Source organism: Callospermophilus lateralis, chromosome 18 (genome assembly GCF_048772815.1).
Source record: "Callospermophilus lateralis isolate mCalLat2 chromosome 18, mCalLat2.hap1, whole genome shotgun sequence".
NCBI classification, from domain to species: domain Eukaryota; kingdom Metazoa; phylum Chordata; class Mammalia; order Rodentia; family Sciuridae; genus Callospermophilus; species Callospermophilus lateralis.
In genome coordinates, this window is record NC_135322.1 from 2,436,667 (window position 1) to 2,450,207 (window position 13,541).

General features: G+C 58.5%; 1 protein-coding gene across 6 annotated transcripts; it reads left to right on the plus strand.

Moving 5' to 3' along the window:
- Positions 1-200: 200 nt before the first annotated feature.
- Positions 201-11,595, plus strand: Tnnt1 (troponin T1, slow skeletal type). Of its 6 annotated transcripts, none has more exons than XM_077105660.1 (14): positions 201-288; positions 1,435-1,477; positions 1,577-1,590; positions 1,809-1,835; positions 1,956-1,988; positions 2,759-2,780; positions 4,790-4,853; positions 5,036-5,152; positions 5,348-5,425; positions 7,136-7,249; positions 7,871-7,980; positions 10,529-10,619; positions 10,770-10,810; positions 11,448-11,595. In XM_077105660.1, the coding sequence occupies exons 2-14, from the start codon at positions 1,446-1,448 to the stop codon at positions 11,491-11,493; spliced, it is 789 nt and encodes a 262-aa protein (XP_076961775.1). In that variant the 5' UTR covers positions 201-288; positions 1,435-1,445; the 3' UTR covers positions 11,494-11,595. The 6 variants fall into 6 exon arrangements, with proteins under 6 accessions (XP_076961775.1, XP_076961776.1, XP_076961777.1 ...); XM_077105661.1 differs by having other exon boundaries at positions 2,762-2,780; XM_077105662.1 differs by lacking the exon at positions 1,956-1,988.
- Positions 11,596-13,541: the final 1,946 nt, after the last annotated feature.

The window sequence follows — 13,541 nt, forward strand, 5'->3', positions numbered from 1 at the left end:
GCTATAAGGGAGCTTGGGGGTGCCTGATCCAGCCAGCGTCTCCAGGGGGGTGCTGTTGGGTGGGGAAGGGATTTGGGAGCATCCAGAGGGTGTTGGACCCTGAATCTAAGGGGGCAGGGCAGCCTCTGAGCCAAAGGACATGTGTTTGGGCAAAGGAATTCTCTCCCCTCCTCTGACTTGGGGCGGGGCTGAGCCACAGCTATAAACCACCAGCTATAAACCCCCAGAGGCATCCTGCCCTGGCACAGCCCAGTCTACGGTTTACAGCATCTTCGGACCCAGCCTTAGGTAACAGGGGTCTGTGCTCTGTGGTCTCCGAGGCTCATGTCTTTGGGGAAGGGGGCTTTAGTGGGGAGGGGTAGAGATATGGAGGTCTGGGAATTCAGGAGGCTCAGACTTCAGGGGGACTGGGGATGGAGGGGAAAGTACAGGATTTGTGGGTTTAGAATCTAGGAATCCCTCCTTTAGACTGAAGAGGTCTCAGAGTTCAGGAAAATCTCAGAAATTGGGGATATCTGGGCTTGAAGGTGAAACAGTCTGGGTATCAGAATTTGGGGACTCAGACTCTGAGGGTATCAAAACTGGGGCAGGGTGGTCTCATAATCTGAGGTCTTTTGATCGGAAGGTTTGGAATTGTGATGCCATAATTTTGGGTGTCAGGAACTTGGGCTCTGAGCATGGGTATGGTGATTTTTTTTTTTTTCACACCTCGAGGTCTCAAGGCCTGGGGGTCTTAAGATGTCAGGCTCCTGCCTGGACCATCATGGATTGGATTTCTCAGAATCTGGAGATACAGGACTTGCTGTTTCTGACCAGGGGCATCAGAATCTGTGGGCTTTGGGCTTTGGGCATCTCTTAACCTGGGTGTTGTGGGGCATGGGGGATCCTGGGGTGGGGGTCTGGGTGTTTCAGGTCAGGATGAGGCCTGAGGACAGAAGCTGCTCTTGGTGGCATGCACCCGGTCAGTGGATGTGGGTGAAGGTGAAAAGAGGAGACAGGTGGGAGAGAAAACAACCCGGGGGGTGGTGAGGGTAGGAGAGGGGACCAGCGTGACTAATTGTCACAGAAGGCACCCCCCCTCCTCAAATCCCTTCTTAGGAAATGTCCTCAGTTTCACCCACTACGACATCCCTCCAAAATAGCACTAGAGGTGGGGCAGCTATTGTCTTCAGGCCACTGTCCCTTTTCCAATACCTCCTAATCCCCACTCCTATCGGGTTCCCCTGGGCCTGTCACAAGACAAAAGAAGACAGCTGTGTGAGGGGGGCGGCCTGCAGCCTCGGTGCCAGGCTGGGGCCACACCCCCACACTAGGTCCTCCAGCACGATTTAGGATTCCGGGCCCCCACCCCCGCTCCTGCCCCAGGCCCAGGTGCCCAGACCCAGCCTCTGCCTAGAGGACCCCGCTCCACTGGCCGCTTCCCTCTGGTCTTAGGTCACACCAGGATGTCGGACACCGAAGAGCAGGAGTACGAGGAGTGAGTGTCGCAGGCGGGAGGGTCGGGCTGGGCGACGGAGAGGCTCTCCCACCCCAAGTCGGCTAACTCGCCCTCTTCTCTCCCCTGCCCGGTCCTCAGGGAGCAGGCGGAAGGTGAGGCGACACCGGCGGCCAGGGGTGGGGACGCCGGCGGCCCCCGCCTCTGGGCGCCGGTGCGGGTGTGGCTCCCCGGGACGCCGCGGGCCCTGCCGGCCCCCGCCCGCCCGCGCCCCGCAGCCACGGCGCAGTGTCCCGGCGCCCGAGACCGCAGCCCGGGGTGTGGGCACTCGCGGCCGCCCCGGAGCTCCTAACGCTGTGTGGTCGCCCTGCAGAGGAGGAGGCGGCGGAGGAGGAGGAAGGTGAGGCCCGCGCTGAGCCCGCGCGGTGGGAGCGGGGCGCCCCGCCGCGCCCAGCCTGACCGCTGTCCCCTCTCTCCCCCGCCCGCGTGGCCTCCCCGCCCTCGCTTGTCCCCCTCCCAGCCCCCGAGGAGCCGGAGCCGGTGGCAGAGCGAGGTAACGCGGCTGCTCCGCTTCCCGAGGCCGCGCGACGTCCTCGGCGCCTGCACCCGCCGCCCCCGCACCCCCAGCTCCGGCCCCGCAGCCCCAGCTCCGGCCCCGCAGCCCCAGCTCCCGCCCCGCAGCCCGGCCCTTTAAGCCCCGCGGGCCCCGCGCCCCCTGGTGGCCGCGAAGGGAAATGGCCTGTGGCCTGGGCGCTTTCCCTTCCTTAAAGGGACCGACCCCCGCCTTCTTCCCCAGCCAGAGGAGCTTGCGGAAGGGTGGGACGGTCGCCGAGAGGCGCCGCCGCGCCCCCCGCCTCCTCGCCCACCCCGTTCTCTCCCTCCCCATATACATTCAAAGGCTGGGGCCTGAACCGAGGATCCTAGTAAGAATGGGGTGTCCCAAGGGGGGAGGGGCCGGGAGCAGAACTCCCTGAAAGAAGACAGGGATTGGGATCCCGCCACGCCGGGTCTTGATGGAGGAGGGCAGGAGCTCTGGGCATATAAGGAGAGGTGGGTCTGGGCTTTGGACTTTGGGTTTCCGGAGAGGGGGTGGGACCCCCACACCAGTGCTGAATGTATATCCTATGCGTGTGATCCTCTTCCTCTCTTATGGCCACCCGACTTCCTTCTCCCCTTTCTTCTCCCTGTGCCCCTTCCCCAGAACTGGACTCTGAGTCTTTCCCTGGTGCCCTGGGCAGAAGCTTGGGGGTTCCCTACGGGGTATCAGGTTCTTCACCCCATAACTCTTCCTAATTGTCTCTTTGTATCCCCCTTTATCCCCAGAAGAAGAGCGCCCCAAACCAAGGTGAGACTCTATGGGGTGGGGCTGGGGTACCCACCATTGCTCCTAAACATTCCCCCACCTCCAGAGGTAGGGTGTAAAAAGGTAGAAAAGACAGGGCATGGGAATAAGGCGACTAACCTAACCTTACCCCAACCTAAGCCACCACCTCTCAGCTTGCATTTCCAGGACCTCACAGGGTGTGTGGCAGGGCAGACCCTCTTTGCCACCATAATGGTGAAATAGACCCAGGGACAGTAATGGGAGCCCAGGTTCCAGAGGAGCCTGGCAGGGGGCCCTGCTCTTGCTCTGGGCATTCCAGGAAGGCTTCTCCTGGGAGTCACCTCTAGTGGACAGAGGGTAGGAGGGACATTGTAGGAGAGAAGGCTGTGTGTGTGCAGAGACTAGTGGCCGTATATAAACCAGCCCAGGGTACTGATAGTCATTCTCATAATGAACATCCTAAGCTAAGCAGATCAGTGGAGGCTGTGGGAGCTCATAGAGTGACATTGGGGACAAGGCTTGGAGATGCAAGGAAGCAGCCATTCAAGTATGAAGGAAACCAGAAGCATCAATTCTGGATGGGAAGTGGTGCAAATTTCATTATACCTAGAGTTCAGTGTGCAAGAAGGAGCCGAGTTGTGGAGGCCAGGGCACTGGGGAGCCATGGAAAGGCTAGATCTAGTGGAGAGAGCACATGAGAACGCAGATGAGTTTCCTTGCCAGAGAAGGTCTGTGGAGAAGGGGGTGGAGTTTGTCAGGGGAAGAGCATCAGGCCAGAGGGCACAGCAAGTGCAAAGGCCCATGGGGCACAACCAGGGCACCATGGACTGCTGAATGCGTATGAGAAGATGAGAGGAGAGGAGGTTTGGAGAAGCTGGCAGGGGCCTGATGGGGGAGGGTCAGAATCCTGGCCAGTGGCTTGGACTTGTATTTAGGGTAGTGCCAAGTGGAGGAAGGATTCAGATCAGGAGTTTAGAAAGGTCCCTCTGGAGTCTTAAAGGAGGATGAGCCACAAGCTGGAGGCAGGGAGGCCAGAAAGGAGGCTGGGAGGTTGGTTCAGGTGGGAAGGAAAGAGGACTGTGCTGGGGCAGGGGGCTGTGGGATGTAAAGGAAGGGGCAGATTGAGAGAATCCAGGTAAAGGGACAGGACTTGGGGTTCGATGAGCTGTTGGGCAAGGGAGAGAGGTGACAAGGACAGCCCTCAAGGGTCTCTGGGCTGGGAACAAAGGGACAGTGAGCTGGGACAGCCTGCAGAAGTTGCTGAGCTCTGCTGGGGCCCGGGGTGGGGAGGTACAGAGTGTTCCGGAGGTGTCCATCAACATGAGTCTGGGCTCAGGAGAGAGGTGGGCTGGAGATGGAGTCGGCGCAGCCTCAGCACAGTGGCCTCCTCGAGAACCACGGGATTGTGAATGCCACCGGTGCAGATCAGAGACGTTAGAACAATTGTGTCTACTGAACACGTAGAGGCTTTTCTCTTGACATCATTCCCTAAACAATACACTGGCTTTGTAGTAGGTACTGCAGTTATCTAGGGATGACTTACATATAAGTCACATGCCAGCCTTACACCACTTTATATGAGGAAGCTGAGTCGGTGGAGTTTGACATCCACTGGGGATCCGGAACCAATTCCCCTCAGACACCAGGGAGAACACGGAAGCCCCTGGCACTGACCGCGGGAGTGTCCTTTGAATGAAGAAGAGGGCAGGCTCTTTGGAAGGCTCCTGGGGATGGGATAGCGGGAGAGGTCGAGGCAGATCAGGAAAGAGAGCATTCCAAGGAGGTGGGGAGTGCGCGGTGGCAGAGAATCAGAGAAGGGCCTGGGCTGACTCCCAGGACAGCCCCACCCACAGGACACAAGCCACATGTGTCATTGAAATGCTTTATTAGCCACATTTAAAAATGTCTGCAAAAGCAGGTGACATGAATTGTCCAGGCACATTTTATTCCACCTAATATATTCAAACGCCATCACGTATAAAACACCGTCTGGGAGGTCGGCCTGCTCACTGTCCCCACCTGCCCCGCAGCCGTCCGGTGGTTCCTCCTTTGATCCCCCCGAAGATCCCAGAAGGGGAGCGTGTGGACTTCGATGTAAGTAGCAGCCGTCCCGAGAGCGGCGCCCCGGCGGGTTAGGGAGGCGCTGCCCACTGCCTTCGCTGGACGCGCGCACACGCTACTTTGCCGCCATCTGCGGGGGCCCTCCGTGCCGTCAGCCGGGACCCCGACACCGGGGGCCTGCGGGCCGGCTCCAGCGAGTCCCCCTGGCCCCGCAGGACATCCACCGGAAGCGCATGGAGAAAGACCTGCTGGAGCTGCAGACGCTCATCGACGTGCATTTCGAGCAGCGGAAGAAAGAGGAGGAGGAGCTCATCGCGCTGAAGGAGCGCATTGTGAGTGGGGCACTGGGGCGCCCGCCCTCCCCGCGCTGCTCCTCGCCGGATCTTGGGGGACGTGAGCTCCCCTTGGTCCGGAGCCGGGGCGGAGGCTGCGGGAACGGGCGCTCCTCCGGCCTCCTCTCCACCCTCAGGCCGCGCTCGGGCAGGGACGGCCGGGCGCCTCCCACCCTCTCATTCTCCTGCCCCCAGGAGCGGCGCCGGGCGGAGAGAGCCGAGCAGCAGCGCTTCCGAACCGAGAAGGAGCGCGAGCGGCAGGCCAAGCTGGCGGTGGGTGCTCCCCTCCCCTGGGGCGCACCCTCCCTCCTGGTGGGGTGCTGCTTTTCCCGTTCCTGACACTCTCCGTGGTTCTGCGGAAGTCCCTACGCTGTATCACCTCAGGCTCTTCCTGTTGGAAGGGATGGAAACTCAACCCTAACTGGGTTCAGCAGAAAGGAAAGGCGGGTGGTGCACGCTGGTGGTCCCAGGCGCTTGTCAGGCTGAGGCAGGAGTGTTGCAAGTTCAACGCCAGCCTTAGTGAGACCCTGTCTCAAAACAAAACAAAAAGGGCTGGGGAGGTGCGCCTTGGTTCCATCCCTGGTTTAAAAAAAAAAAAAAAAAATGCCTAGAACTGTTGTTGCTTCAGGCTGGTTGAATCAGGGGACTCAGACACCAGAGAGCTTTTACTTCTTCCAATCCTTGGCCACCTTTCTGTGAATACTAGGGTGACCACTCTCCTCTTGGCTTGTCTGATAATTTTCTGGGTTTAGCCATGAAACTTCCACATCCTGTTAGTCTCATGCAAACTGCAATGGCTGATCACCCTGCAGAGTGACACCAGCAGCCCTGGCCTAAACTCTGCTCTGTTTTCCGCACAAATCCAGGGAGGCATTGAAGCTGCTCTTTCCCCCACAGAGCTGAGCCCTGGCCACAGCTGACTCCTGAGGGTGCTAGGGTGGTTTGAAATGTCACCGTGTTGGCATTAAGAAATGGGTCCTCATGCAACCCACTGTTTAAGGCTGAGAGCAGGGTGCAGTGGAAGGCAGGATATGCCCCCGAGATGCCCACACCCCAGGCCCATAGTCTGTGGGTTGTACAACTGTGCCCAGTCAACAGGCTTTGCAGAAGAGACCAGATCAGGATCTGGAAGGTGGTTGTGGATTTGCATCTTCCTGCCACTCTTGCGCCAGGATCCTCAGGAGGGGGAGGATGGAAGGCCAGAGCCAGGGAGATTTAAGATGCTGCCTGCTGCCTTGGGAGCCAGAGGCCAGGTGGGAGGGCACTGCCCCTGGGAGCTAGAAAAGGTGGGAAGGGCGTCTCCCAGGAGCCTGGAGGACCAGGTCAGCTCACCCCTCGATTTGGGCCCAGGGAGGCCATTTCAGGCTTCTGAACCCTGGAACTGCATGGCTTTAAGTTTACAGATTACAGCAGCAGCTGGCGATGGGGAGAGAAGGCTGGCCTGCAGAAGCCATGGTCCCACCACCCCTCAGAGGGGAGGGGCTCGGCTGCAGGAGCCCAGGTCTCTAAGGTGCCCTGCTGATGCTGGAGTACTGTGGTGCCTGGAGCCTGGCTGCCCCTTTTTCTTTTATGTGGTGCTGGGGATGGAACCCAGGGCCTCCTACATGCTAGGCAAGTTCTCCACCACTGAACCCCAGCCCAGCCCCGGCCACCAGCCTCTGTATGCCCAACACCCGGGCGTTAGCACCTCTGGCCCTCTGAGGACAGGCGTCCTCCTCTCAAGACCAGGGAGGCGAGGCTCACAGCAGAGCCCACGGGGCCATTCAGCCTGCAGGCCGCAGGAGAAGCCAGCACCCCCCATTCTTCAGTGTTTGCTGGGAGGACATTCAAGCCCCAGGGGAGGACTGTGTGGGAGGCCACACAGCCGGGCCAGGAGGGGAGGCAGGGCTCTCCTCCCTGTGCTCCATACCGCTGCATCCCAGGGCCTCCCCCTCAATCTGCAAGGGAGAAGGGAGGCCCTGGGTGAACCCCCCACCCCCACAGGAGGAGAAGATGCGGAAGGAGGAGGAGGAGGCCAAGAAGAGAGCAGAGGACGATGCCAAGAAGAAGAAGGTTCTGTCCAACATGGGGGCCCACTTTGGGGGCTACCTGGTCAAGGTGTGTTCAGCCTGCCGGGGCTGGGAGTCTACATTCCATGGGGAGGGAATGGTGGGCCCAGACTTCTGGTTCTGGATGGAGGATGGCTGGGGCCTGGACCCCCGGGGTCTGAGGGAGGAGGCTGGGCCTGGACCCCCAGGTCTGAGGGGGGAGGGCTGGGGCTGGACCCTGGGTCTCAGGGAGGAGGCTGGGCCTGGACCCCTGGGTGTCAGGGAGGAGGGCTGGGCTTGGACCCTGAGTCTGAAGGAGGAGGCTGTCCTGGACCCCTGGGTCTCAGGGAGGAGGCTGGGCCTGGACCCTGGGTCTCAGGGGGGAGGCTGGCCTGGACCCTGAGTCTCAGCGGGGAGGCTGGCCTGGACCCTGGGTCTCGGGGAGGAGGCTGTCCTGGACCCTGGGTCTCAGGGGGGAGGCTGGCCTGGTCTCTGGGTCTCGGGGGGGAGGCTGGCCTGGACCCTGGGTCTCAGCCGGGAGGAGGCTGGCCTGGTCCCTGGGTCTCGGGGGGTGGGGGAGGCTGGCCTGGACCCTGGGTCTCAGCGGGGAGGAGGCTGTCCTGGACCCTGGGTCTCAGCGGGGAGGCTGGCCTGCTCTCCTGGCCTGTCTCAGTTTCTCTCCCACTCTCAGGCAGAGCAGAAGCGTGGGAAGCGGCAGACGGGGCGGGAGATGAAACTACGCATCCTGTCCGAGCGGAAGAAGCCTCTGGAGATCGACTACCTGGGCGAGGACCAGCTCCGGTGTGTGGCGGGGCACCTGGGTGCGGGAGGGGACGTGAGGGACCCTCGCTCAGCCTGGGTGGGCTGTGCTCTGGATCTGAGCCCGGTGCTGCTTTACCTCGGCATGTGCAGCCCCTCTGGCTCCTGCTGCCCTCTGGATCGTGCGGCTCCAGGGGACCCACGTCCAGGCTGCCCCTGGATGGAGACTGGGGCCTGGCCTCGGGTTGGATGGCTGTTTCTGAGGTGCTGGGGGCTCCTTTTCCTCCGCGCTCAAGCCGCCCTTGGTGGGACTTTACGGCTGAGCGCTGTGGCCTTGCAGGCTCTTCTCTTCCCTCTGCTCCACAGGGGTACAGTCCCCAGGCCTGTCCTTCTGGGCTTCCTGTGTCTTGCTGTGTGCTGGCCTGGGTTCTGAAGGGGCTGGGTCATCTGAGCTTTAGCTTCCGACTTCTGCTTCTCACTGGCCCAATGATTCTATGAGAGCAAAGTCTACACACTCTCCCTCCAGGTTCTCTGAGGGGGTCAGTGTGGTGAGGACAATAAATAGCAGTCCCCTGTGGGGGACTCACAGCCATGAGGTGGGCGCTGTTGGCATCCTCATGTTCATGGTGAGGAACCTGAGGCACTGAGAAGTGAAGCAACTTTTCCAGGGCTGAACAGCAAGCACGTGGAAGAGCCGGGCCTTGAACCCGAGCAGTTTGGTGTGGTGGTCTGTATTTGCTACTGTGCTGTGAAGTGATTTGACAGTAAAGGTGTATGGTCGGCTGTCCTGGGGTGGAGTCCAGGCTCAGGGCTTGCCCATTTCCGTGGTGTAAACACTTTCAAATTACCAAGGTGAGCAGCTCACTGGAATTGGGGCAGTGTGCACAGGAATGCTGGGAAATGTAGTCCACAGGGCCAGTCCGGAGAAGTCCAGGGTCGCACAGGGGGCCCAGCCTGGTGTCGGCGACCCGCCTGGGCCCCCAGCGGAGCACTCTGTGTGGTGTGGTCCTGGCTCCAGCACTCCTGTGGCACGCTGGGATTTATAGTCCAGGGCCAGGTGCTGCAGGGGGATTGGAAATCCTGTTTTGTTTTATACCAGGGATTGAACCCAGGGGCTTAACCACTGAGCCACATCCCCAGCCCTTTTTAGTTTTCACTTTAAGACAGGGTCTTGCTAAGTTGCTGAGACTGGGCTCCAACTTGCCATCCTCCTGCCTCAGCCTCCCAAGCTGCACAGGTTGGCTTGGATGTCCTTTGTGCTGTGTGTCCACCCTCCCCACACATGGTTCACGTAAAGACCCTCACGGGGCCTGGCCTAAAGCAATGCGGTGATGATGTTCATATTTCCTATTTCTTCCTTTTCCCCCTTCCCCCTGCTACACACCTACTCATAATTCAAGTTCAATCATATTTTTTTGAGAATCTCAAGTTAAAAAATTTCATGTATTGGATGAGAGAAACTGAAGCATAAGGGGCTATACGCCTTTTAAATAAAATACAGGTGTCCCTCAGTATCCAGCAGGACTTTGTACGGACCCCACAGGTACCAAGCTCCCTTGTCATGTGACTGTAGTTCCTGCTAGAGGGGGCACACCCTCTGCGCTCTGTGGTTGCCGGATCCCACACAGTTGCTAACACAATGGAAGTGCTGTGGCTGGAGTGGTGCGGTACTGTGGAGGGAATTCAGGGACCTGCGCCCGCGGGGGACCACCTGTACCCCATGGAGGGGAGGCTCCCGGGGAAGCCAAAGAGGACTAGGAACACTAATGATGATGAACAGATGTAGGAGGACTGGCTCTCGGGGACTCCCTGTGTGCCAGGCACTTCACATGCCTTGCCTCACCCCCTGTGGCTCAGAGCCCTGGACCTTGCTCAGTCAGATTTGGCCTGTAGTAGCTGAGGCTGCCTACAGCAGCCTAAAACATAGAGGTTTGTTTCTCATGTAGAAGAAATCTGAAGGAAAGTAGTCCATGGCTGGTGTGTAATCACCAGAGACGCAGACGCCTGTCTTCTTGTTCTACCATTCTTAGTCCAACATTCCCATCCTCGAAGTCACCTCACGGTCCAGTACAGCTGCTGGGGCACCAAGCAGCAGAAGGAAGTTGCAAGGAAACAGCCACAAGGCCTTTGCTGAAGCCAGCGAGCTACTCTGATCCCACTGGCCTGGCCTACCTGCAAGGAGGGTGGAGAGTTTGCCTGTCCGCTGGGCCTATGGCACAGGGTTCTGTTTCCCAAGAAGAAAGGGAGAATGGATACGGGCACGGTTGGCAGCCAGCCAGCCATCCTTGCTTCAGTTTTATTTCTGCATTTTTTAGGGGAGGAATCCTAGAGATTCTAGAGAAGTCCCTGGGCCATGGTCATAAATGAGAGACTAGAGCCAGGACTGGAGCCTGGGCTTCCTGTGTCTGGGGCCTTGACCATGGGAGCTGAGAGAGTGAGCACAGATCGAAAGTCCTTGGCTTCCAGGACTGACAGTGCCAAGCTTGGAGCCGGCTGTGTGGCTCTGTGGTGCCGTCAGCCTCTCTGGGCCCAAGCGGCTCTCTGTCTCTGAGGCCTGGCTCCCCTCCATTGCGCCCTCCTGCCTCTCCAGGGAGAAGGCCCAGGAGCTGTCGGACTGGATACACCAGCTGGAGTCTGAGAAGTTCGACCTGATGGAGAAGCTGAAGCAGCAGAAATACGAGGTGGGCGCCTCCCCTGCTGGAGGCCGGGCTGGCCCGGGGCTGGCAGGGCGGGCAGGTGGGGCAGGGAGGGCAGGAGGGGGAGGGCAAGGCCGGTATCCCCTCAGCCTTCCCAGCCTCTGCCTTCCCAGCCTCTGCCTCCTGTCCCCACAGATCAACGTGCTCTACAACCGCATCAGCCACGCCCAGAAGTTGTAAGTGGGAGGCTCATGTCCCCAGCCTCAGCCGTGCTGGGTTCCCACCCAGGCCTTTTGGCAGATTCCCTGCTTTCTCCCTGGTCCCTCACTCTCAGGGCATCCTTCTCTGTCTTGTCTCCTCTCTCCAGTTTCAGTCCCTTTTCTGTGTCCCTGTAGCCTGGGGTGGGGGAGTGGGGGGAAGCAGAGATCTTGACCCGCAGGGGACATTTGCAATGCTGGGACACTCAGGTTGTCACAACCTGGTGTCGAGGGGTGGAGCCCCTGTTGAGATTGCGCGACACCCACAATGCACAGTGAGCCTCCTGGTCACCCGTGCCTGGTGGAGAAAGCCTGCTTTACAGATGTCCTGCGCTCTCTGTCCCCACCCCCGTCACCGCCCTGCCTTGCATGTCGCCCACCCTCAGGCCACCCTTCCCCAAGGGCATTTCTCTGCCACAGGTCACCCTGAACTCGCGCACAGTCCCCCATTCCCGTGCTCCCTCAATCTGCCCACCTCTTCCTCTGGGCGGGGTGGGGGGGTGGGGTGGTGGGGGGGTGGTGGGCATTTCCCTGGTGGAATTCCTGAATTAAGGGCTTGTGCCCATCTCCGAGGCTGGGAAGCCTCAGCTCCTGATACTGCCTCCTTGTCCCACAGCCGGAAGGGGGCAGGGAAGGGCCGAGTTGGAGGCCGCTGGAAGTGAGGAGCTCTGGAAGTGAGGAGTTCGGAAGGCCCCCCTCGAGGTTCCGGGAGCGCTGGAGGGCTCCGCCCGTCTGTGGCTTGAAATAAAGGCTCCCCCGAGGCACCTGCTCAGTGCTCTGGTGTTAATGTGGGTGGGCGATCTGCTTGTGCTTGACAAGTAGCTATTGCTTGGTAGAGTCACCAGGAAGCACCAAAGCGATGTGCGGAGGGACCCTGGCACTCCCCGAGGGGTGGACATCCACAGCTACTCTGCAAAGCTGTGCTCAGGAAGAGAAACGGGGCTGCCCACGACCCAGCAGTTCCTCATGGGTAGGTGCCCACCAAGACCCTATGCACTCCCATCCTTCCCAAAGGCAGACACCTCCCAGCAGGCCCTCAGCGAGGGAAGGCGCAAGGCAGCGTCATCCCCCGGCCAGGCCGGGGTGTGGGAATCCACGGGTGCTTTTCCACACCAGACAAAATAAGGACCCTGTTATTGAGGAAGAAGGAGTTATGGGGGTCTAGCAGCTCTGACCTGGCCAGTTCCTTCCACTCCAACACAGGTGTCTAGACTTCAGCACCTGCACACGGAACTCATTCACTTCCTTCCCAAGGACCATAGCCCAGGTTCTTAGAGGTCGGAACAAACCTATGAGTCAGACTTGGTTGTGTCTCTGGAAGGGATATAAAGACATAAAGGGACATCCTACAGACATAAAGACAGGTTCTTGCTCCCTGAATCTACAGTGGTGGAAGAGAAACAGGGAAAACATCGTCATTGCCATCATCACGGAGCTGACCTATGGGAAAGGGGGAAGGGGAGCACAGGACAGTGGATGGACAGGAGCAGGGACAGGTAGCAACCTGGAAGAGCCAGCTTCCCACCCAGGTCACACTCCTTCTCTGCAACTGCTGTGTGCTGGGAGGATTCTGCCAGGCCCAGAGCCAAGCCAGCCTTCAGAAGGGGACTGTTCCTGGGGACACCTGTTTCAAAGTCTCTTTCCTGTTGGGCTGAGTTTGGAGACCCAGCTTAGTGTGTCACAGGCAGGCCAGCTCTGGATGTCCCTGATGATATAATTTCTCTTAAACTGTTCCTCTTGCAAATAACTCTTCTAAGGAGAGTTTTAAAATCAGAGATTGGAGCTGACACCAGAGTCTTCCCTCTGCTCTGAGCCTTATAGGAGTTGGCTTGTTACTTTTGTGTTCTCAGTTCACCCGCTTATCCAACCATCTTTACTGTGCAGACTAGTGTTTGTTTTTCTGCCATCACAGGGGAAGAGGGAAAAGTTTCTTCTTATCGTTCTGAGCTTATTTTTGCTAGCAGTTAGGGGGGGCCTTGGGGTTCTGAGGTAAAAAACCAAAATTCCACTGTTAGTGTTGAGAGAAAACAGCAGTCCTGAGAAGTGTGAAGACTTCAGCACCAGAAAGAGAAGGGCAGAGCTGGGCATGTTGGCCACACCTGTGATCCCAGTGGCTCTGGAGGCTGAGGCAGGAGTATTGCAAGTTTGAGGTCAGCCTCGGCAATTTAGGTAGAGTCTAAGCAACAAGGTGAGGTCCTGTCTAAATAAAAAACAAAAAGGGCTGGGGATATGGCTCAGAGGTTAAGAGCCCCTGGGATCAATCCCTGGTGCAAAAACAAACAAACAAAGACAGAGGGAGATTTATGCTGTGGGACCTGAGGGTGAAGGTGCATGATGCTGGCACCATCTCTCCAGCTGCAGGAGGCACAGACTAGCCACAGGTCACAGAGCTAGGAAGCAAGTAGAGACAAGATTCAAACTCAGGATGGTCAAATCCAGAGCTGGATTTTGCAACCATTGTGGTAGAACAGGATTTTAAAAAAGAAGTTGAGGGCTGAGGTTGTGGCTCAGTGGTAGAGTGCTTGCCTAGCATGTGTGAGGCACTGGGTTCAATTCTCAGCACCACATAAAGTTAAAAAAAAAAAAAAAAGGTCCATAAAAAAAAAAGAAGTTGTTGAAGTATAAAGCTAGCAATTGATGTGAAGATTACTAACTGCGCTTATGCTGAGATGTGTCTCACAGACCACTGGGTGGGTTGACCAGATGCCCC